At 41.1% G+C, this 27,592-nt stretch overlaps 1 protein-coding gene across 6 annotated transcripts in view; it reads right to left on the bottom strand.

The window, feature by feature from the left end:
• Positions 1-27,592, bottom strand: part of LOC140729684 (protein kinase C-binding protein NELL1-like) — a 915,540-nt gene that overhangs the window by 34,670 nt on the left and 853,278 nt on the right. For all 6 annotated transcript variants that reach the window (XM_073049744.1, XM_073049741.1, XM_073049746.1 and 3 more), the window contains 2 exons: positions 5,125-5,318; positions 1,442-1,618 (listed from right to left, as the gene is read on the bottom strand). In XM_073049744.1, coding sequence (XP_072905845.1) covers positions 1,442-1,618; positions 5,125-5,318 — 371 coding nt within the window. The remainder of the gene's footprint in view (positions 1-1,441; positions 1,619-5,124; positions 5,319-27,592) is intronic.

The raw sequence follows: 27,592 nt of genomic DNA on the forward strand, positions 1-27,592 counted from the left end.
TGGTAAGGACTTAGAAAGTCATGCTGAATTAACATCACAATTTGAGTTAATAGTTCTTCACACATTTTACATCAGGGACAAAAATCCTCTCAAGACGTTCAGAGGATTTGTATTCCTACTCATCAAGAACTGGAAAAAAGTCAATATGCCCTTTGAAAATTGTTGCTAGAACAACACAATGATCTTCTCAGCATAGCCTCAGCAGCAAGTTAAGAGGTTTCCATCCATTTAATAACTAAGAGTGTGCAGAGATTTATGTTGAGGAAATTACTTAAATTTTCCTTTTTTATTTGTCTCCAAATATAGCAGAAACAGCTAACAAATATAAAGATATTAATCCCACGATCAATACCATTCCAAGTATTACTGCCAAAGCTTCACCTTCCTGACTTGACCCTCTGCTCAATTAAGGATGGATAAATTCATCATTTTTAAATGAAACAGTTCATATTCTGAACGGTTTTAATTTTTGAGCTATTGATTTTCATTTTTATTAATTGCTGACTAAATTTGAATACAGTTTTGGAATCCATTATACCCTCATAATATTCTAATACTTTCTCAGTTTTCCTGCCTCATCAACCTAAACAACTTCTCCTCTCTACGTTTGACAGCAGTTAATAAATCACATCAAAGAGACACATCATCTAAGCCAGCCTTCAAAACCATTTGAGACATTTAGAAGAACTCTTTAGTGAAAGGCTTGAATTTTCACCAGCTACCCACAGAGTTCAGTGACAATCTTAAAGCGATAGGCCTTGAAAATCAGTTTACTGCTTCGCTGCTGAGGTCTTTAGTTGGCTAACTTTGTAGCAGTCTGGGATCTTCTGTGCTCACACAGAGACAAACAAGGGTTGATTTTTACTGTGGTAATTGTTGTAATTTTGGACTTATTGACCTTTTTTTTCTTAATGAGAATGTTATCATGTATTCCCCATACAACACTGGGGATCGACAAGACAGAAAGCAGCAATTATAACATCAGGGGGAAACCTGATCTTTTACAGGTTGTACATGTTTGCTCGATCTCATCAGATAAAATAAACAGAAAACCTAAACTGACACTTCAAACCAATACTTAGGGGATGCTGCACTCTGAGAGGTAATGCCTTTCAAATCAGATATTAAAACAATCTCTTTCAGTCGGCAAAAGATCCCATGGCACTATTTGAAGCAAGTGCAGATAGCTTTCCCCAATGCCCTGGACATTACTATCCCACATCCAACTTTACTGAAGCAGATTATCTGGTAATAGTCAGATTGCTGTTTACATGAGCCTAGGATGACCATTTCCTACACTAAATCGCCGAGACAATGTTTCAAAAGTACTTCACAGGCTAATTAGTTTTGGGAGTCACCTAAGATATAAAAGGCTCTATTTAACTGCTTCATCTTTCCTCATTAAGGTCTGGAAATTCTCCCAGAGAGTTGAGGCACATACCAGACATCGGCATTGCTGGCAGCTGTAAGTCCAGATGTCACCACTGCGGTAAACCAGATGTCCATTCTGATGTAAGCACTGGCTGGTCACCCTGGTATCACATTCCGAGCAGCAGAAAAGGTCCACATTTGGATTGCGACAGTCACAGACTGTCCTTCTGCAGAAAATCTTGCCATCCTATTTCAAAAGTAGAGAAAACAACCATCATGTTGAGAGGAAATGTCCTTATATTCCAGTTCATTATAAAAGATAAACTTCTATTGATTGATTTTAATAAGTAACAATTTCTGATAGACTAGAGTCACATTTAGACCCAGGCGAGATTCAACGTTGACTTGATAATTAACTAAGGTCTAGATTGAGTGATCTTAATCACATATTTTATCCTGAGAACGCAATTATCTTCACGAGAATGAGATTCCAGGGATTAGATTTAAATCAAAGACAACAACTGCCCACAGTGACAATTCTATTATAACTTTAGCACGTTTATCACAAAGCTCCATGCTTTTACTGGTTATCTGTGGCAGGATTGGTCATTCTTTCATGTTTACATTGCATTCTCATTGAGAGGTCAGTGTTGAAAAGGACGAGCAGCTTCAGGTTCCAGGGTGTCAGCATCTTGGAGGAGAGAGAGAGAGATGTTGAAGTTTTGGGATGGACAGTAGTTTCTGATGGTCTCTGCTGTCTTTGCAATTGTTTGCATGGTGGGTGGTGGAGAGTTGATGCTTTTGCTGGAGCAAGTGGGGGTGGGGGAGGGCTGATGTTTTTGCTGTTGCTTGTGCATGCAAGGAGGGCGTTGGGGTTTTAATGTTCTTGGTCATTTATTCTTTGTTTTTTTTTCTGTTTTGTGGATGTCTGTGAAGAGTAAGAATTTCAGGTTGCATACAGTATACATTCTTTAATATTAAATTGAACCATTAAAACACCGAACCTTTGAATATTTCATGATTACCTTGTGTCATCATAAATGTTATCACTAAATGATTTGGTTAAGACTAACTACAGATGAATATAACTACCAGAGAATAGTACACTGAATGAAACATAGAAACATAGAAACCTAAAGCACAATACAGGCCCTTTGGCCCACAAAGCTGTGCCAAACATGTCCTTACCTAAGAACTACCTAGGCTTACCCATAGACCTCTATTTTTCCAAGCTCCATGTACCTATCCAGGAGTCTCTTAAAAGACCCTATCGTTTCCACCTCTACCACCACCGCCCACAGCCCATTCCACACACTCACCACTGTCTGCATAAAAAAACTTAACCCTGACATCTCCTCTGTACCTTCTTCCAAGCACCTTAAAACTATGCCCCGTCATGCTAGCCATTTCAGCCCTGAGAAAAAGCCTCTGACTACCTACATGATCAATGTATCTCATTATCTTGTACACCTCTATACGGTCACTTCTCATCCTCCATCACTCCAAGGAGAAAAGGCCAAGTTCACTCAACCTATTCTCATGAGGCAAGCTCCCCAATCCAGGCAACATCCTTGTAAATCTCCTCTGCACCCTTTCTATGGTTTCCATGTCCTTCCTGTAGTGGGGCGACCAGAGCTGAGCACAGTACTCCAAGTGAGGTCTGACCAGGGTCATATATAGCTGCAACATTACCTCTCGGCTCTTAAACTCAATGCTTTAGATAGACTATATTTATATCAACATCAGCCTTGATTTGGCCACAGTTTTCCATCCTAGAATTCAAATGTACCAACTCTATTGGAAGTGTTATCATTTGAATGAAATGTAAAAGTCTCTGCCCCTTTAGTTGGACATAAATGAAGATGAGTTGTCCTAGCATTGTGGCAACTCTGAGTAAGGTCTAATAGACTTATATAGGGCCTGGGAGTAGATCCAACCTGTACTCGACCTGCTTATCATTATACTCACAAATGGAGGCTCACTCGAAGTATGCCCTTTACAGCAATAACCTCTGATCAACCCATTACAATGCAAAATGAGCCTGATAGTCAGAATCAAAATCAGGTTTATTATCACCAGCATGTGTTGTGAAATTGGTTAACTTAGCAGCAGCAGTTCAATGCAATAGACATAAAAGAAGAAGAAAAAATATAATAAATCAATCAATTACAGTATAGGTATATTGAATAGATTTAAAATGGTGCAAAAAACAGAAAAATATACATTAAAAACAAGTGAGGTAGTGTTCATGGATTCAGTCCATTTAGGAATTGGATGGCAGAGGGAAGAAGCTGTTCCTAAACATCTAGATGATGTTTCAATTACTTTGTAGCCTTCAAAACTTCAAAGTTCAATGTATATTTATTATCAAAGTATGTACAGTATGTGTCACCATATACTACCCGGAGGTTCATTTCTCGCAGCAGAACAAAGAAATACAATAGAATCAATGAAAAACTACACATACAGACTGAAAAGCAATCAATGTGCAAAAGAGGACAAACTGCGCAATTACAGAAAAAAAGTATCAAACAGTAAATAAATAATGTTCAGAATGAGGTCTAGATTCTTTGAATGTGCATCATTGGTTGTGAAATCACTTCAGGGTTGAGGTGAGTGGAGCTATCCACGCTGTTTCACCTGATGGTTGAAGGGTAATATCTGCTCTTGAACCTGGTAGTGTGAGACCCAAGACTCCTGTAGCTCTTTCCTGATGATAGCAGTGAGAAGAGAGTATGGCATGGACTGTGGGAGTCCTTGATGATATATGTTGCTTTCTGGTGGCAGCACTCATTATAGATGTGCTCGGTGATGGGGAGGGCTTTTCCTATGATGGACTGATGGTAATGACATTTAACAGACTTCATACTGGTAACAAGTATTAAAGTATCCCTTTTTGTTGATTGTTTAATCATATTGCCTTCTTAAAACCCAATTTGCTTTCAGTTTATACTTTCCGTATTATTTGCTCTTTTGTTCTGTATTACGTCTGTAGTTATCAAGAACTCAAATATCCTGAACACGAACACTACTTGCACAATTTTCATTTCCAATAGGAAATTAAGAGGGACAGCAAATCATGTCTGTTTGGAAAATTAAGTTTAATAAACTGCATGATATCTGGAAGATAAATACTGAGAGTCATTTTGTTCACTCAAAATCAATAGAAAAACCCCGCTTAATATTTCCTTTATGGACACATTTACAAATGCCAAGTAGAATGAGTTATCTTCATTTACATCTCAGTTAGACCTGAAGCAATCCTTAGATGGCATCTTCCAAAGAGGCATGGGTGGGAAAGCATATTAGGTTAGCTGGCAATCTAATCTCTGAAGGGAGCTCTATCGATGCTCCTGTACATGAAATGCTAGGAAATGGGTTTAAAATTCCAAGGAGATACCCACTTCTGTTCTGTGTACTACTTTCAGATCTATAGATCTGGTTTGTAACTTGAATTGAGCAGGTAACTTAGGCTGATATTTTATACTTAATGATGGGCAAATGATAGATATCTCCAGAGTAGACCTGATGGGCTGAATTGTCTAATTCTGCTCCTATGTCTTGTGGTCTATATCACAGGTCTTTCACTTTAAAGTATAGCCAGAACTATTTTTCCACAGTTCGCAAACCATAACTTAGTCATCTTCTGAGGTCATTCACTGCATTACCTTGGGCCTTCTGTAAGTCAAAATCAAACATGTCTCGCACGACACTGTCCTCATCCCAACCCATCACACCACTCTGTGCGCTCACCTGACAGGAACAGACAGAACATCGATCATTTCTCAAGGTCCAGATTTGTCCATTGCGCTTCAACTCGTCGTCGTGAGGACAATCGCCTGTGCAGTGTTCACCAAAAGGACATCGACAGTCAAATCCTCCTTCCAGATTTACACAGACTGAGTCATTCCAGCAGCTGTGAATTCCTGCGGCACATTCATCAATATCTGTGGAGAATCAGACGTGCAATTACATATTGGCTGGCTCAAGGAAAGTGTATTTTTTAACAGTTCTCGTATAATTCAGGCACTTGGCAACTTTCCTCAGCGTTGTGTGCACTCTGGATATGTGAATGAGAACAAACCCCCCGAGGTGTGCCAAACAAACACTCAAAGCATCAATTTGTCCTCTGGCTTTGCTAATTAACACATTACGATCCATGAGTCAAGAAGAAATTGTTATCATTTGCTAATTTAATCATTTAATCTGAACTTTGGTATGTGCCAGCTGGAACAGGAAGGGTGCACAACTTTGCAAATTCTATTTAATTCCTCAGGATCTAAATAATTAACACATTCTGTTCAAAGTACAAAGATCATTTATTATCAATGTATGTAAATGTCTCCATATACTACCCAGAGGTTCATTTTGTTTTTGTAGGCATTCACAGTGGAACAGAGAAATACAGCAGTCCCAATGCAAAATTACCCACAGAGACTGACAAGCAGTCATGTGCAAAAGAAGACAAAAACAGTAAAAAAAATAACCAAACAAACAAATAAATAATATTGAGAACACGAGTTGTAGAGCCCTTGAAAGTGAGTCCGTAGGTTGTGGAATCAGTTCATTGTTGAGGAGTGTGAAGTTATCCGTGCTGGTTCAGAAGCTTGATGATCAAAGGGTAGTAACTGTTACTGAACCAGCTAGTGGATACCTAAGGCTCCTTTATGTCCTTCCCGATGGCAGCAGTGTGAAGAGAGCATGGCCTGAATGGTGGGTATCCATGATGACAGAAACTGCTGTGCCCATGGTCTTTGTAGATGTGCTCGATGGTGGGGAGGACTTTTCCTATGATAAATTAGCCTGTATCCACCAACCTTCCCATTCCCTGGCATTTCCATACCAGGCCATGACGCAACCAATCAGGATACTCAGTTAATGCAGAAGGGCTGAGAGAAAGGTAATTCTGATATATTTAGGACATTCAAGGATATCTGACTAATCAGTGTTTAGTTTCAGCATGTCTTTTGAATTGACTTCCAGAGCCAAATCCACATTCAGTACTGCTCCAGCTACAGAACAATACTGAAATTACATGGGAGATCACATTTAGAAATTCATATCCCTTCTGGCTCTTGTTACTCAAGTGCAAATGAAAATGAAGACAGGTTTGGGTACTTATATAAGATGATACTTGGGCAAGAGAGTTACACTCAGTGGAGACTATATTAGGTACAGGAGGTATCTAATAATGTGGCCACTGAGTGTGTTTCTGTATGCTTGTGATCTTCTGCTACTGTAACTTATCCATTTTAAGTTTTGAGACGTTGTGCATTCAGAGATGTTCTTCTGCACACCACTAGTACACCGTGTGGGTATTTGAGTTACTGTCACCTTGAACCAGTCTGGCCATTCTCCTCTGACCTCTCTCACTAACAAGGCATTTTCATTCACAGAACTGCCACTCTCTTGATGTTTTTTTTGTTGTTTTCTTTGCAAACCATTCTGTGAAACCTGTGAAAAACCTAGGAGATCAGCAGGTTCTGGGATAATCAAACCACCACACCTGGCACCAACAATTATTCCATGGTCAACATCAATTAGATCACGCTTCTTTCCAATTCTAATGTTTGTTCTGAACAACAACTGAACCTAAACATTGAATTCTTGCCACACAACTGGCTGATTAGGTATTTACATGAACAAGCAGGTATACAGTTGTACCTAATAAAGTGCCCACTGAGTGTATAATTCAGCTGAGGAGATTGGAACCCCGGGGATGTGCTCAGATGGAGTTTATTAAATATCTGTGCAGAAATAAATATTAATTATATTAGAGTGAAATTGTTAATTACTGCATCTTTCTACACAAAAGGAGCATTGTCAGAATCTATGGACATATCAGTGAAAATGTTTATATTTTTGTTTCACTTTCAACCATTTCCCAGAAAGCTATCCTTAGTTGATGCATGAAACTACATGGAATTCTTCTATGCTTTGGAAAGAAGTACAATGATGTTTCAACCACAGGCCCTCACCACCAGAGCTGGATGCAGTCCTTATGGAATTGCTTCATTAAGGTTGTTGTAGCTGGGGGTGGTGGTGGGGATAATCTCCCTCTATCTAGTAAAAGTTCCATATGTTGTGTGTCTCAAATACTCTTTAATAACTCAGTCCAGCTCCTGACCTTCACAGACGGCTTTGCTACTAAGCCCGACAAAACCATTTCTACTGACAGGAGAAGGGGAAAAAGCAGGTTATTGGTGCCTTAAAACTAGGCAGAAGGGACTCATCAGCCGTGGTTGACAGCTTATCTCAGAGAAAGAAAACTCTGATCTCAAACTTCCTCTGCCTTGTGGCTAAACCATTTATGGGGAAGGCTTCAGGAGTAAACCCCAAGAGAAAAATCCAGAGATGGAGTTCCTAAGGCAATCTTACAGTGAGTTCAACGCTGACTGGAAACTCCCACAATGCTGCTGGTGCCAAACCCTATCGGTCTCTGCCCGTCTTTTAGTTTCATCAGATGTGTGGAGAGAGGGAGCTCTTTACGTGGGCAGCTGCATGCTCTCCATATTGTACTACCCTGGCTTGTGTACTTAGACAGTTTGGACACAACATCCATGGTTGACCCTGACCAACGGAGGCATCAGAGATCTTTATGGAATTCAGATCAAACATACCAGCAGAACATTTGGCAGTATGGGATTCAGACAGCCCTTACATATCAAATCACAACAGAGGCTGTTCTTTACACATAGCTGTCAGAAAGAGACTAGTTGTACCAAATGGATTATGCAATGCACTGCATCAGGACATGGAGTTACCTGAGAGGCAATGGACTTGGTTCCAGTATGAAACCAGACTGACAGAGTACAGTACAAGAGAGTACTGCAGCTCCTGACTCAGGGAATCAAAGTTCAAAGTAAAACTTATTATCAGAGTACATACACGTCACCATATACAACCCTAAAATTATTTTTCTGTGGGTAACTTGGTAAATCTATAGGACAGTAATTGTAAACTGTAAGTGTCAGGAACTGTAAACTGTAAACAAACTGTGCAAATGCGGATAGAAGTAAATAGTGATAAATAACGAGCATGAAATAACAATGTAACAGAGTCCTTAAATGAGTGTACCATAGAAGCATAGAACATTACAGCACAGTACAGGCCCTTCAGCCCTCTATGTTGTGCCGACCCATATAATCCTTTAAAAAAAAGTACTAAACCCACACTGCCCCATAACCCTCTATTTTTCTTTCATCCATGTACCTGCCCAAGAGGCTCTTAAATACCCCTAATGTTTTAGCCTCCATCACCATCCCTGGCAAGTCATTCCAGGCACTCACAACCCTCTGTGTAAAAAACTTACCCCTGATGTCTCCCCTAAACTTCCCTCCCTTAATTTTGTACATATGCCCTCTGGTGTTTGCTATTGGTGCCCTGAGAAACAGATACTGAGTATCCACCCTATCTATGCCTCTCATAATCTTGTAGACCTCTATCAAGTCCCCTCTCATCCTTCTACGGCTCCAAAAAGAAAAGTCCCAGCTCTGCTGAACTTGCTTCATATGACTTGTTCTCCAAACCAGGCAACATCCTGTTAAATCTCCTCTGCACCTTCTCCATAGCTTCCACATCCTAAAGCTATCCCCTTTTGTTCAACAGCCTGATAGTTGAGAGGTAGTATCTTTTCCTGAACCTAGTGGTGTGAGTCCTGAGGCATCTGTACCTTCTACCTGCCGTCAGCAGTGAGAAAAGAGCATGGCCTGGAATGTGAGGATCTTTGATGATGAATGCTGTTTTTCTGCTGCAACATTTCATGTAGACGTGCTCAATGGTTGGGAAGGGTTTACCCATGAGGTACTTGGCCGCATCCATTACCTTTTGTAGGATTTTTCACTCAAAGGCATTGGTGTTCCCATACCAGACCATAATGTAGCCAGTCAGCACACTCTCCACAACACGTCAATAGAAGTTTGCCAAGGGTTTTTGATGACATGCTGAACTTCTGCAGACTCTTGAGGGAGTAGAGGCACTGTTGTGTTTTCTTGACTATAATATTTATATGATATGTCCAGTCCAGGTCCTCTGAGAGAGTGACACCCATGTACTTACCATTACTGACAAATGCACTACCCATCCTCTGGTGATAATTGGCTCATGGACCTCTGGTCTCCGTCTTAGAAACATAGAAGCAGAGAAAACCTACAGCACAATACAAGCCCTTAGGCCCACAAAGTTCTGCTGAACATGTCCCGACCTTAGAAATTACCGGGGTTACCCATCGCCCTCTATTTTTCTAAGCTCCATGCACCAATCCACAAGTCTCTTAAAAGACCCTATCATATCTGCCTCCACCACAGTTGCCGGCAGCCCATTCCACACACTCACCACTCTCTGCATAAAAAACTTACGCCTGACATCTCCTCTGTACCTACTCCCCAGCACCTTAACCTGTGCCCTCTTGTGGCAGCCATCTCAGCCCTGGGAGAAAGCCTCTGACTGTCCACACGATCAATGCCTCTTATCATCTTATACACCTCTATCAGGTCACCCCTCATTCTCCATCACTCCAAGGAGAAAAGGCTGAGTTCACTCAACCTGGTTTCATAAGATTTGCTCCCCAAAACAGGTAACATCCTTGTAAATCTCCTCTGCACCCTTTCTATGGCTTCCACATCCTTCCTGTAGTGAGGTGACCAGAACTGAGCACAGTACTCCAAGTGGGGTCTGACCAGGGTCCTATATAGCTGCACCATTACCTGTCGGCTCCTAAATTCAATTCCATGATAGATAAAGGCATATACAGTACACCGTACGCCTTCATAACCACAGAGTCAACCTACACAGCTGCTTTGAGTGTCCTATGGACTCGGCCCCCAAGATCCCTCTGATCTTCCACACTGCCAGGAGTCTTACCATTAATACTACATTCTGCCATCATATTTGACCTACCAAAATAAACCACTCCACACTTATCTGGCCATCTGCCATTTCTCAGCCCTGTTTTGCTTCCTATCAATGTCCCACTGTAACCTCTGTCAGCCCTCCACACTATCCACAACACCCCCAATCTTTGTGTCATCAGTAAACTTACTAACCTCCACTTCCTCATCCATGTCATTTATAAAAATCATGAAGAGAAGGTGTCCCAGAACATATCCCTGAGGCACACCACTGGTCACCAACATCCATGCAGAATATGACCCATCTACAACCACTCTTTGCCTTCTGTGGGCAAGCCAATTCTCAATCCATAAAGCAATGTCCCCTTGGATCCCATTCCTCCTTACTTTCTCAATAAACCTTGCATGGGGTACCTTATCAAATACCTTGTTGAAATCCATATACACTACATCTACTGCTCTTCCTTCATCAATGTGTTTAGTTACATCCTCAAAAAATTGACAAAGCCATGCTGATTATTCCTACTCATATTATGCCTCTCCAAATGTTCATAAATCCTGCCTCTCAGGATCTTCTCCATCGGAGTGGGCATTCTGAAGTTTGTCTTCTGAAAATTCAGATTGTCTTCTGAAATTTACAATCAGTTCCTTGGTCTTATTGACATTGAGCGAAAGGTTGTTGTTATGACACCACTCAGCCAAGTTTTCAAGCTTCCTGCTGTATGCTGATTCATCACTCCGTTTGATACAACCCACAACAGTGATGTCATCAGCAAATTTGTATATGATGTTGGAGATGTACTTAGCCACACAGTCATAGGTGTAGAGTGAGTATAGCAGGAGGCTAAGTACACATCCCTGTGGTGCCCCTGTGCTGGTAGAGATTGTGGAGGAGATGTTTTTGCCGATCTGAACTCACTGGGGTCTACAGGAGAGGAAATCTACTTGCAGCTTACCCTGACCTTTCTTCAGAGTGCTGATATTCTGCTTCAAGCATTCTGACACATTAATTCCTTCTCCTGCTGATAGAACAAAGATAGAAGATACTGCTGTTGCTGAAAATATGAAATAAAGTGGAAAATGCTTGGAAACCCTCAGTAAGACAGGCTGCTGTACAAAGAGACAGAAAAGCAAGGCTTAAATTCTTCAGCTATTATAGCAACATGATATTCAGGAGAAGTCTCGCCATTACAATCCTTTTTCTGTTGACTCCTTGAAATCTAGATATATGCCTCTGTCAGCCATGGACATTTTAAAGGACTTGCCCTCCAAAGCTCTCAGGGCTAAAAACATACAAATATGCACAATGAAGATCAAGATGCAGATTTGCTTTATTTGCCACATATATATCGAAACAGTGAAAAGCCTCATTTGCGTCAAATCAACTCAGTGAGGAATGTGCTAGGGGCAGCCTGCACCAAAATAGCATGCCCACAACCTACTAACGTAACCCGAACCTAGTCTTTGGAATGTCAGAGGAAACTGGAGCACTGAGAGGAAACGCACCGGAAGGAAGCACTTACAGACAGTGGTGGGAATCAAAGTCCAGTTGGTGATACGTGGCGCTATAAAGCGATTGTGCTGACCACTGCGCTGCATACCATTGAGCGAAGAAATTTATCCCCTCTTCAGACTTAAATGGAGTGCTCCTTAACCTGGGATGATGTCCATAATCTTAGCTTCCCCAGTATTATTCGATGAAACAATCCCTTGTTTATTTACACTGTATGATTTAGATGAGGCAACAACATGGTACATTTTCAATTTTACACGTGTTATAATATTGTGGGTGGGTGGAATGTGAGCTGTGAGGAGGATGCATGAAGGCTCTAAAGTGACTTGGATGTTGGTAAATGCTTGACAGGTTTAGATAAATGTAAATAAATGTGAGATAATCTATTTTGGCTCTAAAAATGAGAAGATAGTATCTAAATGTTGATACTTTGGGAAAAGAAATGGTGCAATGAGACCTAATGTGTGTGTGAGTGGTAGAAGGTATTTGACACACTGGCCTTGTTAATTAGAGCATTGTGTACAGGAGTGGGAAGCTCATATTGCGTGATAATGTAGCAAACTTGATCAGCAAATTTGTGGCTGACACCAAGACTGGAGGGTATTGTGGACACCGAGGAAAGTGAACAAAATTTGCAGCAGGAACTGGACAAGCTGAAAAAATTGCAGATGGAATTTAGACCAAAAGACAATAAGATTATTAGATGTAGGAGCAGGATTAGGCCATTGGCCCATTGAGTCTGTTCTGCCATTTCATCATGGCTGATTTATTATCCCTCTTCACTCCCATTCTCCTGCTTTCTCCCCATAACTCTTGATGCCCTGATTAATTATAAACTTATCAACCTCCATCTGAAATATACCCAAGGATTCGGCCCGCACAGCTGTCTGTGGCAAAGAATTCCACTTATTCACCACGCTCTGGCTAAAGAAATTCCTCCTCATCTCTGTTCTAAATAGATGTCCCTCAATTTTGAGGCTGTGCCCTCTTGTCCTAGATGCCCCATTCCCACTCTGTCTAAGCCTTTCAATATTTGATAGATTTCAATGAGATCCCACTCCTTCATCCCCATTGTTCTAACTCCAGCAATTACAGGCCCAGAGGCATTAATCACTCCTCATACAGTAAGCCTTTCATTCCCGGAATGAATCTTATGAACCTCCTTTGGAATCTCTCCAATGCCAGCACATACTTTGGGCCCAAATCTGTTCACAATACTCCAGGTGCGGTCTGGCAAATGCCTTATAGAGCCTCTGCATTATATCCTTCTTATTGTATCACAGTCCTCTAAAAATAAATGCTAACATTGCATTTGCCTTCCTTACCATTGACTCAGTCAGAAAGTTAAACTTTAGTGAATCCTGCAGAAGATCATCCTAGTCCCTCTGATTTTTGAATTTTCTCCTGATTTACAAAATAGTCCACATCTTTATTCTTTCTGTCAAAGTGGATGACCATGCACTTCCCTACATTATGCTCATCTGCCACTTCATTTCCCATTTTCCTAATCTGTTGTAAGTCCTACTACAGACACCCTGCTTCCTCAACATTACCTGTCATTCCACCTGCTTTCAATTTGTCCATGAACTTGGCTACAAAGCCATCAATTCCTTTATCCAAATCATTGACATAAACAACAAACTTGGGGAAGTGTCTGAATGATTTTGTGTGACCACAATTTAGACTAGAACCAGAGGTCATGGGTTAAGGGTAAAGGGTGACATGTTTAAGAGGAACATGGTGGGGGGGGACTTCTTCACTCAGAGAGTGGTGTGGGTGTGGAATGAGCTGCTAGTGGAAGTGGTGGATGTGGGTTTAATTTCAAGATATAAAAGAAAATTGGATAGGAGGGATTTGGATGGATATATTACAGCAGGTCAATGGTCAGATTAATAGTTCAGCACAGACTGGATGATATAAAGGGCCTTTATCTGTTATATGACTATGATTCAATTGACTCCAAGGGGGTTATACAAGACATCAGTGAGACAGCATTGGAGTATTTAATACATTTTTGTGTTTCCAATGCCTCAGTTGACCAGTCCAACTGGTGACAACCTCAGAATATGGAAAATGCCTCTTTGAACCTAGATGTGGAGAAATTTCCTCACCCTGGGTTAGTGAAACCTGTGGAATTCTCTACCACAACAGGCTGTGAAGCCAATCTCATTGAATAAACAAATTAAGGTGGCAGATATATTTCTTAATGTTGTGGGGATCAGGGGGCATGGAGAAAGGTGGGATTAGTGTTCTGAAGTAGATGATCAGCATTGAGCGTGTTTAGTAGTAGAGCAGGCCTGATCTGCCCAATCCTGCAGCTATTTATTCTGATGTTTAACCCTTCATGCCTGCAATTAAACACCATCAAAGTGAAACATTGTGATGGTATTGGGTTTGCTGACTGCAAAATTCTAAACTCAAATGAAGAACTTAAGCCCTATCAGATATAAATAGCCATAAATACCAAACACGAGGAAATCTGCAGATGCTGGAAATTCAAACAACACACACAAAATGCTGGTGGAACACAGCAGGCCAGGCATTTTGTGTGGCCTGCTGTGTTCCACCAGCATTTTGTGTGTGTGGTAGCCATAAATACCCTCAGTACAGGGAAATTATACTGTAACAATCCAATATTCAAATACTAGTTCACTTCCTTGTTTATTCTCTATGGTGAATTTAACTGCCAATACCACCTGCTTGAATGGTGAGTCATGCCTCCCTACCAAGCAGAAGACGCTTCCAGCTAACAAAGTACGGTAATTTTAAACACAGTTCATTTATTTTCAGTAATGCACAATTAAATCCAAACATTCTTAAAGCATATTTAAACCACACAGAGGATTTTGATTCCTAAAAGATTTCCAAAAAAACAAACCATTTCTAAAACACAAAGGATTTTCAACACACAGGTACAATTCCTATAGCGCTGAGTTGCAGAAGAACCAGTTATCCGCAGAAATCGAAGGCAGATGAACTGATTCTAGTTCATCTCACATTTCTGTCATCCTTCTTGATATTCTTGGACCATTTCTAAAAAGCCTAAACTGCTTTCTTAATTGATACTGTCTTTTTACCATGTGGATGACTTCACACACATAAGATATTCTTTCAGATACTTTTTAACAAAAGTGGTCTAATAACTTTTAGAGATAGAGTTCCCAGGAACCCACAATTAATTTGGTGAAGCTGATTGTTTGAGTATACAATCTTCCAACTATTAATAAATCCTTTTATTTGATATGCTAAGTGATATTATGAAACTGGTCTGCAAGCTTCCTTGAACTAAATTACTTAGTCAGTAATGTCTGTTTGAATCAGGCCGTATTAAGTAACCCATTGTCTTAAACTGCATTGCTTCAGCAGTTAGACCAGGTGCCACTGGGCCAGCAGTCTTTGCTATAGACAGGGCTTGTTTGCAGAGCTCCCTTTTCAACTTTAAACAGAAAGCTCTACAGAAAGTGGTGGATAGAGATTAGTCCATCATGTGCAAATTCTTCCCCACCATTGAGCACACTTACATGTAGCACTGCCACAAGAAAGCAGCATCCATCATCAGAGATATTCACCATCAAGGCCATGCTCCCTTCCAGCTACTACAATCAGGCAGGAGATACAGAAGTCTGGTCCCACACCACCAGGTTCTAGGGCAGTTATTACTCTCTAAGCATCAGGCTCCTGAACTGGCATGGATAACTTTGCTCACTACTACTCTGAACTTATTATACAACCTACAGGATCACTTTCATGCTTTCTGTGTTATTTTTTCTGCAATTTGTCTTCTTTTGCTCATTAGTTATGTGTTAGTCTTTGTTAAGGTATAGTTTTCATAAGTACTATTGTATTTCTTTGTTTTCCTGTAAATGCTTGCAAGAAAATGTATCTCAAGGTAGCCTCACTCGGTCTTGGACCAAGGAGATCATTGTGGACTTCAGGCATGCCAGAAGCCACACTCACGTTCCCATCTACATCAACGAAGCTATAGTGGAGCGCGTATCAAGCTTCATATTCCTTGGTGTCCACATTTCCGAGGATCTCAGCTGGTCCCTGAACTCCTCCATCCTGATCAAAAAGGTGCAACAGCACCTTTATTTCCTGCGGAGCATCAAGAAAGCTCACCTCTGTCCCAGGATACTGACAGAGTTTTACCACTGTACCGTTGAGAGCATACTCACCAACTGCATCTCAGTGTGGTATGGCAATTGTCCCGTATCGGACTGCAAAGCAGTCCAGCGGACTATCGCCACCCAATTGCCCACCATTGAGAACATCTACCATAAACGCTGCCTGGGCAGGGTGAAAAGCATGATCAAGGATGCATCTGACCCTAACCATGGACTTTTTACTCTCCTCCCATCCAGAAAGCGCTACAGGAGCCTCTGCTCCCACACCAGCGGGCACAGGAAGAGCTTCTTCCCTGAGGCTGTGACCCTGCTGAACCTCGCATCACAGCGCTAAGCAGTATTGCGCCCATATTGTACTGTCTCAGTACTTTTATATTTGTGTGCTGCAGCACTTACTTTTTATTCGCAGATATTTTGTAAATAACACTATTCTCTGCATTTCTGGTTAGATACTAACTGCATTTCATTGGCTTTGTATCTGTACTTGGCACAATGACAATAAAGTTGAATCTAATCTAATAATTTAACATTAGCAATACCTATGTCAGGCTGCTGTTTATTGATGACAGTTCAGCGTTCAACACCTTCATACCCTGAGTACTAATTAACAAGCTCCAACCTCTGGGCTTCTGTACCACCCTTTGCATATGGTTCCTTGATGTCCTCATCGATGGACCACAGTTATTGCAGATTACCTCTTCCTCGCTGGCAATCAACACTAGCGCACTTCAAGGATGCGTGTTTAGTCCACAACTCTACTCTCTCTACAGCCACTGCTGTGTGTTTAGGCACAGTTCAAAAGCTGTCTATGAATTTGACGGCAACACATCTATTGTTGGCAGATTTTCAGGTGATGACAAGTAGGCAAACCGGAGTGAAACATACCCACTGGTTCAGTGGTGTCAGAAGAACAAACTGGCGCTCATGTCAGTAAGACCAAGGTTTTGATTGTGGACTTTGGGAAGAGGAAGTCAGGAGAACACACACCAGTCCTAATGGAGGGATCAGCAGTGGAAAGGGTGAGCAGTTTCACTTTCCTGGATATCAACATCGCTGAAGATCTATCATGGGCCCGACATATTGATGCAATTACAAAGAAGGCACAACAGTGGATATATTTCATTAGGAGTTTAAGGAGACTTGGTATGTCAACAAACACTCTTGTAAATTTCTACAAAAGTACAGTGGTCACAGTATGGTATAGAAAAACCACAGCATAGTTGATGCACCATCAATAACTCTCGGAGAAGGGAGGTGAATGATGGGCTTTTATTAGCAGCAAAAGGGACCACCACATCTTGGAGACTGAGGGAGAAGCAGTGCCTCCAATCACCTTTATACAGGGGTCTGTGGGAGGAACCACAGGAGCAGTCAGCAGAGGGCCGTGTCCAGACAGGTGTACATAGTTTACCACAATAGGATTGGAAACAGCTGCAGAAAGTTGCAAATTCTGCTAGCTCCATCATAGACATTAGCGTCCTCAGCTTCGAGGAAAGTCAATGCCTCAAAAAGACTGTATTCTACAAAAAAGGCAACCATCATCAGGACAAGCCCTCTTCTCACTACTACTATTAAAGAGGTGGTAAAAAAGCCTGAAGACACACACTCAATGCTTCAGGAACAGCTTCTTCCCAGACAACTGCAACCACCCCCACTTACTGCCATCAGATTTTTGAATGGACAATGAACCTACAGTACGTACACTACCTCATTATTTCTTTTTGTTCTCTTTTTGCACTGCTTTTTGGACTATTGTAATTAATGGTCTCCTTATTACTATGTATTCAAGTACCCTGCAGATGCAAAAAAACAAATTTCACAACATAAGCCAATGACTTTAAACCTAATTCTGATTCTATATGGTAACATATATGTACTTTGATAAAAAAAAATTACTTTCTGTTTGACTTACTTTGAAGTACAGGGAGCTCCCGTTAAATTTAATCACACTTAATAATGTTTGTTGCATAATTTACGATCTCGCTTCTTCCTTAGTGATTTTGCAGAAAATGATTAAAATATTAAACCAGCAGCTTGAAAGATAACTTAACCAAGTTAATTTGGTAAATTCAATTGATTATGTTCTGCACTGGATGAAGGACTTGTGTAAGCTAATCTAAGTTACTGTCCGAAATAAGGGAGGTGAAACCCCTCCTGTTACTAAGCAACAAATTATATTCTAAGTGTATAATTGTCACAAAGATAAAACGCTTGTTTTACACATCGTAGGAAAGAACCACTCAGCCTTCATTATCCAGTAATTTCCATTCACACATCTGCATCTTTATGAGATCAGTCTGAGTCCGCATCTCCATGTCTTTTTCAGAACAAATGTAAGTATGCACATGTGGATATTGAGGAACCTGTCTCTATAAATATAGTGATCATATTCTGAACCACTTGTGTCAAGTGGCTCCCTGCTATGCACTGGTTGATCCGACAGTGGTCTATAATTATAGAGCTAAACCCCAGCTATTTCTAAACCTAACAAAGCTTGTAAGTTTCAAAATAGTTTTTTAGATCATATAATTTCTTTATAATTAGTTAACCGTTTAAATTTATAAACCTTAAGTAACTCCTTATTTGGGGGCTGCAGTGGGCACAAAGGACTTTAGTGATGTCTCATTATCCACAGAATGTGCATGCCCCTGTCCCTGATATATAACACAGTTCAATGTCTCATTGAAGGCAGAAGTGCTGAAGATTCACACGAATAAAATTGAGAACTTGTACTCACCATTCAAGATTTAGGCATTAGATATTGATAGTGAAAGAGCAGAAGAAAATAAAGACCATAAGACAAAGGAGCAGAATAACAACATTCAGCCATCTTGTCTGCTCTGCCATTCCATCATGGCTGATTTATTATCCCCCTCAACCCATTCTCCTGCCTTCTGCCCATAACCTTTGGCACCTTTAGTAATCAAAAACCTATCAGCCACCACTTTAAATATAACCAATGACTTCAATAAAGCAGTTCTGCCTCATCTTTGTTCCAGAGGGACATCCTTCTAGTCTGAGGCTGTACACTCTGGTTCTAGACTCATCCACAATAGGAAATATCCTCTCCACATCCACTCTGTCTAGGTCTTTCAAAATCCAATAGGTTTCAATTAAATTCCCCTCTCTTTCTTCGAAACTCCAATGAGTGCAGGCTCAGAGCCAATTAAACATTCCTCATACATTAATCCTTTTATTCCTGGGATCATCTTGAGAACCTCCTCTGGACTCTCTCCAATATCAGCACATCCTTTCTTAGATCTAAGTCATAAAGTGGAGGCTAATATTCACACCATGAATAAAAAAGATTTCACACAGTGGATGGCTAGAGCCCAGAAGAACACTGGGAGTATCAGTACAGGAATTCACAAGTGAATTGTATTAGCCTTAGAGAGGAAGAAAATTGCAGGATTGTGGGCAAGGGTTGAGTGGTGAGATTCTCTGGTTATTCTTGCAAAGACTCATTGGGACAAATGGTGTCCTTCCACGCTGTTACCACTCTGTTGATGAGTCTTCTTTATGAGGAGAGAGTGGAGAGAGTGGGGATAACCTCCAAGAGGACCACAAACTTGTCATTGGGTTTGAAGGCTTGCATGCCTCAATGACCCAGAGAGCTACGTTGGCTGAGTCAGGGTTTTATGCTTTGGCTCTTGGTAAGTCACCTATACCAAACAGGTCAAAGAGAGAGGACAGACCAAGAGTGGTCCACCAGTCCTCCAGGTTCGGGGATTCAGCTCAGGGCTAACAACCCTGACTGGTAAAACAAGACTGTTATGGAAACAGCAATGAAGAATCCTTCTACATCTGAGTGAGACAGTATTCCTGAGACTCCATCCAGGACTTACGTGACTGACAGTAGTGAAAACCGAGAGGAAGCTACTGACAAGGTGGAGGAAGCCCTGAACATCGCTAGAGATGGAGGACCTATGGCTGCCCTAAATGCCAGCGGTATAATAGGCAGAAAGATTTTTTAAAAATGAGGGAAAAGAAGGTTATTTTCTCAAGAACTGAGAATGTCAGTTAGAGCAGCTGAAGAGAAATTAGCATTCGTTCAGTGTCCTTCACAGTATTAGGTCAATCGGTATGCTTATTAGCTAACAAAGTACATCTGACATATCACCATATTATATGGTAATTGAGAAATGTGAATGGTTTTGACAGGGTAAATCGGAACATCTGATTCCAGAGTTTGATGGATTAGGGATTTTCAAAAAGATGGAATAATGGCCTGAATTTTCTTGAAAGGAACCTGTTGCCAGCCTTCAACCAGCCATACTCTCCGTTTCCCTGCAGTCCTATGCCCTGAAGCTGGAAGATCAATGTTCTACAGCAGAGTGGCAAAGACTTGAACATTTGCTTGGAGAGGTTTGGAACAACCATGACCCCATGAATCTTTTCAATCTTTTCTAGAAAATGTTATACATAATTACAGTCTCAGCTTTGTAAAATTGTGAAATATCTCCCATCTAAATAATATTAAGATGAAAGTAAACACTTAAAAATGAGCAACACACACAAAATACTGGAGGAAATCAACAGGCCAGGCAGCATCCATGGATTTTTGGAAATGGTAACAATAACAAGGAATACAAAATCAACTAATAATATTAAGAACACTTTAATAAAAATATCAAACTAAACACAAACAATGTAAATGTTTCACCTACACTCTGTCTGCCAGAGGAAGCAGGATCTCCCAGTGGCCACACATTTTAATTCCACATCCCATTCCCATTCTGATATGTCAATCCATGGCTTCCTCCACTGTCAAGATGAAGCCACACTCAGGTTGGAGGAACAACACCTTATATTCCGTCTGGGTAGCCTCCAAGCTGATGGCATGAACACTGATTTCTCTAACTTCCATTAATGCCCCTCCTCCCCTACTTACCCCATCATTTATTTATTTATTTATTCTTTCCCGTCCCCCCTTTTTTTCTCTCTCTCTCTGCCCCTCTCACAATCACTCCTTGCCTGCTCTCCATCTCCCTCTGGTGCTTCCTTCACCCTTTCTTTCTCCCTAGGCCTCCTGTCCCATGATCCTTTCCCTTCTCCAGCCTTGTATCCCTTTTGCCAATCAACTTTCCAACTCTTAGCTTAATCCCTCCCTCTCCTATCTTCTCCTATCATTTCGGATTTCCCCTTCCCGCTCACACTTTCAAATCTCTTACTATTTTTTATTTCAGTTAGTCCTGACTAAGGGTCTCAGCCCAAAACGTCGACTGTACTTCTTCCTATAGATGCTGCCTGGCCTGCTGCATTCCACTAGCATTTTGTGTGTGTTGCTTGAACTTCCAGCATCTGCAGATTTCCTCTTGTTTGCATAAATAATGTAAAAATTTGTAACAACTTATTTTATTTTTTTCCCCCTTAACTTATTCATTCATTACTTCTCTGGAATCCAACAGTCCCAAATAAAGTGAACATTTTGCCATGTAACCTGCCACAAGTTCTGATGGTAGAGTTTCTGGTCAGCCATTAGACACCACAGACAGAAAATAGCCAGTCAGCTTCAACCACTGGACTTGAGACACTTGTGACTGTAGAGTCCTGAAAATTACCAGTGCTTATCATGAAAATTTACAGCAAGCTCAAGGCCATTCAGAAACCAGTATAAATGTTTCAAGGAGTCAAAGTGTCATAGAGTCATACAGCACTGGAGAAGAACTTTTGGCCCACTGACTCGGTGCCAACCATCTAGAACCTATTGACGCTAATCCTACACTAGTGTAATCATGCACTAAGAAGGTGGTGAAGGACATTAGGAAGACTAAGCCTGCACTGCTCCGTGTTACTATTGATGGTGAGAATGTGGATCTGGTGTGGACTTACTATTACGAGGTGATGCACCTGGATGATAGACTTGAGTGCAGCACCAACACTGAGTCTGTGTACAAGAAGGGCCAAAGTAGCCTCAACTTCCTAAGGAGACTGAAGTCCTTTGGATTATGCAGGCCTCTCCTTCACATGCTCTACCAGTCTGTTATCACCAGTGCAATCTTCTATATGGTGTGTGCTGGGGCATGGGATAAGCCAATGGCTTAATAAACTGATTAGATAGGCTGGCTCTGCTATAGAAGTCAAACTGGACACACTGGAATCTGCAAAAGAACAAAAGACTCTATGGAAAATCTTGGCAATTCTGGATAATGTTTCTCACCCTCTACATGCCACCTTGGCTGAACAGAGGAGCAGTTTTAGTAATAGACTTAAGACAAATGCACTGCTCCAAAGAGTGCTATATGAGGCCATTCTTACCCTTGGCCATTAGGCTGTATAATGAGTCACCTGTAATCAGGAAGGTGATGACCCCCTCCTGTTAGCCAAATTGAGGTAACTTATTTTCTATTCTTTCTTTCTTCTCTTCTAAGTATACCTTGTAATGCTAGTGTGACACTGTAATTTCCATTGGGATCAATAAAGCATCAATCTATCTATCCAATTCCATTTTACTCTCCTGATATTCTCATCAATTTTCAATTGATTCTATCACTCACCTACCCACAAAGGGCAACTTACAGTGGTCAATTAACTTAATAATCTGCATGCCTTTATGAATTTGGGCGATAACTAGAGTAACAAGGGAACACCTATGGCTATAAACTATCATGGTTATTTGAATGTTGCTCTTTGACACGTGCCTGCATGAAAATGTACTTAGAAACAATTAGTGATTTTAAAAAATCCATTTAAATACCTTTAGGACAAGATTAAACATGCAGACACAGAGTTATCACGGCATGGAAGCAAGACCTTTGATCCAACTTGTCCATGCCAACTAAGATGTCCATCTGAGCTAGTCCCATTTCCCTGTATTTGACTCTTATCACCCTAAACATTTTTTAGCTTCTTCCCTTCCACCTGGCACATTCCAGGCTGTAGGAGTACATGCTGAGAGAGGTACGGAAGCTCGGTGCAGCCATCGGAAAGGATAGGTGGGGAAGGACCACAGTATAGGGATCTTCTGGTTGGATGCGGAAGGCTCTCAATTATCGCAGCCATGTATCATGCCAGGGGGTTACATGAATGGCAACAATCCTATTGGCTTTAAGGAATATAACAGAACACTACCTAATGCATTAACTGATAATGTAAGAATGAAAAGATTTATACTTATAAATATTTTATTTTGAATAAAGTTTATTTTGATATAAAAATTAGATTTCCGAATGGTCTATGAACCCATGAACACTACCTCAGTATTCTTCTTTTGGACTATTTATTTATTTAGAACATAGTAAATTTTTTGTCTTGCACTGTGCTGCTACCACAAAACAGATTAATAAATAATAACACTGATTCTGCCTTTTGACCTGCACATTATCTCCTTTTGGTTCCCAGCCTCTTTCCTTTTGTTCCATGGTCTACTAATCTCTCCAATCAGATTCTTTCTTCTTCAGCCCTTTACTTCTTCCTGTCTGCTTCTAGCTTCTCACATCGTTTCCTTTCATCCCACCTCCCCCATTCACCTACCTAATGTTAGGTCTCACCTTTCACCAGCCAGCTTGTACTCCCCCCCCCCCCCCCCAACCTTCTTATTATGGTTTCTTCCCCATTGCTTTTCAGTCCTGATGAAGAGTATCAGCCCAAAACATTGACTATTTATTGCCCTGATAAATGCTGCCTGGCCTGATGAGTACCTCCAGCGTCTTATGTGTGTTGTTGAAGATTTCCAGCATCTGCAGAGTCTGTGTTTGCTTGCCTAGAAATGCCTTTGAAACACTGTAATGGTACCCGCGTTTACAGCTGCCTCTGGCAGCTCGTTCCATATACCCATCACCCACTGTGTCATGGTGTTTCCCCTCAAGTCTCTTTTAAATCTTTCCCCTCTCACCTTAAAGCAATATCTTCTGTTTTTAGTATTTCCTATCCTGGAAAACAGAATGTGACCATCTACCTTAGCTATGCCCTTTATGACATTACAATATATACCTCTACAAAGTCATCACTCAGCTTTCTATGCTCCAGGAAAAAAGTCCCATCTTATCCAGCCACTCCATGTAACTCAAGCACTCCAGAACTGGTAACACCCCTGTGAAGCTTTTCTGCACCCTCTCTGGCTTAATGATGTCCTTCCTATGGATGGGTGATGCCAATAGTGCACAGTACTCAAAATGTCATGCCACCAATGTGTTGTAATGGTTGCAATATGAACGAACATGTGTGACACAAGATTCTGCAGTTGCTGGAATCTGAAGACACACAACGGGTTCGGCAGTGTCTAGGGAGGGAAAAGCACGCAAAAGCTGGATTTCCCCTCTATAGAAACATGTAAACCTACTTAATTACATCAAAAATAATACTCTAATTATATTTCTCCTCGGAGATTACTTCACTGATGCAGGATTTCGACCTGAAGCATTGACAATATCTAGGACCCCCGCCCCCACCCATTGATGCTGTTCAATGCTGAGTTCCTCTGGAGCTTGTTTGTTGCTCCAGATTCCAGCATCTAGAATCTTGTTTGTCCTTTGCATCCTTTACGTGATCACAACACACCGCTGGATATTGAAAACATCAAGTGCTGCAGGTGTTCAGTGGTGGTGGAAGGGGACTTGTTGAGCACTGCACTGCCAATGGCTACAGCCACCCAAGAGGAAGGCATCAGAAATGGTTTATGGAGGCAGTGTACGGTCCAAACCCCATCCCCTTTTCCATCTCTTACCTTAACTCATTGCCTGCCCATCGCCTCCCTCTGGTGCTCCTCCCACCTTCCTTTCTTCCGTGGCCTTCTGTCCTCTCTGACTGGATTCCCTCTTCTCCAGCCCTGTATCTTTCCCGTTGTATATGGTGTTATATATGTACTTTGATAAAAAATTTAATTTGAACTTTGTAAAGCAGCAACTTAGTTCAGTTGGGGCACTGATTCCATTTCCCGTCCAGCACAGCATTTACTGCTCCTCTCTCCACTATTCATAAACGTTCATTGGTGGCTCTTTAACTAACACCATGAACACCTGGTCTCTGAATATGTGATAGGTCACAAAATCTCTGTAAGTAAAAAAGTACTCACACTGTTAGGCAGTATCTGGGGATAGAAAAACTGCTGACTATCTGCTGACTAGCCACAGCCTCTTTTTTTATTTTAGGTTTGCAAATTCTGCAGTATTTTGCTTTGGTACAAAATCTATTTAATTAGCACAGTGTAAAAAAAAGTAAACACCTTCAAGTTCAAGTCTATTGTTTTTCCACCATACGCATGTACAAAGTTGAGTGAAACGCTGATCCTCAGGGACCCAGGTGAAAGACACAGTGTAGGCAATCTGCATTGCATTTCCCGTGCCGTGTGGTGCTGCGTCTGGCCAGGATACTCTCGATGCTGCTTTGGTAGAATGTGATGAGAATGAGGAGGGAGGGGGACTCTCACTTGCCTCAGTCTCCTCAGGAAGTGGAGGTGCTGCTGTGCTCTCTTGGTTAAAAAGGTGTTGAGAGACCAGGTGAGATCCTTTGCAATGTGCACACTAAGAAACTTGGTGCTCCTGACTCCTGTGGGCTTGGCATGTACATTAGATTTGCTGTATAAATTCAAGCTTTAGCCATGCTGTTGTACAATATACTGCATTTTAGTTGACAGAATGCTATGAATTGTCTAAGTGAATTTTCCAACTTATTTTGCAGTTATTTATTCCAACTCAGATAGAAGAGCTGTGAAAATCATGGCAACAGCACTGTACATCTATTTTCCCGGGCATTTCTACCAGAAAACCAGAACAAAGAGCCCCTGGGATCATGCCACTGAAAATTATCCCAACCATATCTTTCCAGTGCCTTAAGCAGCATTGTATATGCTCCATCAATGATTCAGTGAGCATCACTTAAAGTTCTCTGCACAATCAGTTCTGCACAGCATCCTTAAAAATGCCTTGGATTTAAAATGAAAGGAAATATGATTCTGCAGGCTATATATTTATCCATGATGTGTGAGGCTGAGAGTTTGTATGTTATTTCGCTTTACTCAATGTATGAGAGCAGTGATATGACAAATACATAATTTCCACTGTAAGAACATTAAAAAAGTAAGAAGAAGATTAGACCTGAAACTGCATAGGCATTGAAGGAGATTATGGCTGACCGGGTTCTTCATCCACCCTCACTGCTTAATCCCATAAACTCCATTTCTCTAATTGTCCAAAGATCAATAAACCTTGAAGATTTAGAGTTAGGAAGTTAAAGCTGAAAGCACGTAACAGACCCATTTGACCCAATGAGCCCACACCGCCCAATGTGATCAATTAAACTACTAAGGCTATGTCCAAATTAGACCGGACAATTTTTAAAACGCCGGTTTTGCGTAAATACGATAGGCGTCCACACTAGGCGTTTTAAAAAATATCTCTGTCCACATTGAAACGGATATTTCGGTGAATCCTCTCCTACTGTGCATGCGCAGGACACATCTACCAAAAACAAGCGATATGTTTGGTGTTGAATCTTGCTGTCAAAGATGGTGCATGTTTGTTCAGTTACAGACTGGAAAAGCTTAAATGACGGGCAGCTGTTGGCTCTCACACAGGAGGACTTAAAACTAAAAAATACAAATACTGGAGCATATGGAGGCAACCAACAGGGAATTCACGGACAGATTGACCCGGCTGACGACGAACATTGAAAAACTGATTAACTCTGTTGCGTTAATAAAGCCCCTTGTTAAATGTATAAAACATGTCTGCATCAGTATTATCTTGTATTTCCATACAATATTACAGTAGGCTGTTACACATCTACTGTCAGAGAAGTACTTGCATAAATAGGTAAACCACCTTCATACGAGCAAGGACAGAAAACAGGGCAAAGTGAGTATACTTATTTATTCAGTAAGTTATGGGTCAAAGTATTTGGTGAGTACATTTCTAACTCTAATGGCTTCAGTCTCGTTGCCGTCTGTTCTGAAATTTTTAGGTTGTGTTCAAGAAAACAATGAAATGGCACGCTGCTGTCACCATCGGTCATGACAGCGTTTTCAGATTTCTCTGGTTACTCTGTCCACACTGATCTGCCCGAGCGGTGTTTTCAAAATTACACACCCTGGAGAGTGTTTCTGAAAAGCTCCAGTTTCGGGGGATGAAAACACCATTTTAGTGTGGACGGAGGGTAAAAACGAAGAGAAAAGGCGTTGGTTATGGATTTATCCGGTGTAGTGTGGATGTGGCCTAAGCTGTATGTCTTTGGAAAGTGAGAGGAAATAGGAGCATCTGAAGGTAACAGGAAGAATGTACAAACTTTTTACAGATAATGGTGGGAATTAAACCCCAACTGCTGGTGCTGTGAAGCCACTACACTGTCATGCTGCCCCCATGCATCAGCTTTTAACATACTCAAGCATTGGATATCCACAACCCATTGGGTAGGGCATTTCAAACAATACTCTGGGCAAAGAAATGTTTATTTATTGACATCAACCAAATCCTAAATGGCTCACCCTATACTAGGATTATGCTCCTTAGCTCTTGGGAATCAGCATCTCGAAAGCTATATCACCAATGCCTCTCAAAACTACATATCTCAATGAAATGAGTTGTTAGTTTTCTGTTCCAGCTGAGAGCAGAGAAAGTTCACTGTTTTCTATAGAGGATCATCAAGGTCAACAGAGCACCTAAGCTGAAACAGTTTGCTCAGGTGGAATCTAGACATTTAGCAAAATGAGCCGGGGGCAACATTTACGCTGCATTGTCCAAAGTCAATTACCTTTAAGTTACCATTTGCATCCTTAGGATTCATTTTCTTGCAGACGCTTG

This window comes from Hemitrygon akajei, chromosome 6 (assembly GCF_048418815.1).
Source record: "Hemitrygon akajei chromosome 6, sHemAka1.3, whole genome shotgun sequence".
NCBI classification, from domain to species: Eukaryota; Metazoa; Chordata; class Chondrichthyes; order Myliobatiformes; family Dasyatidae; genus Hemitrygon; species Hemitrygon akajei.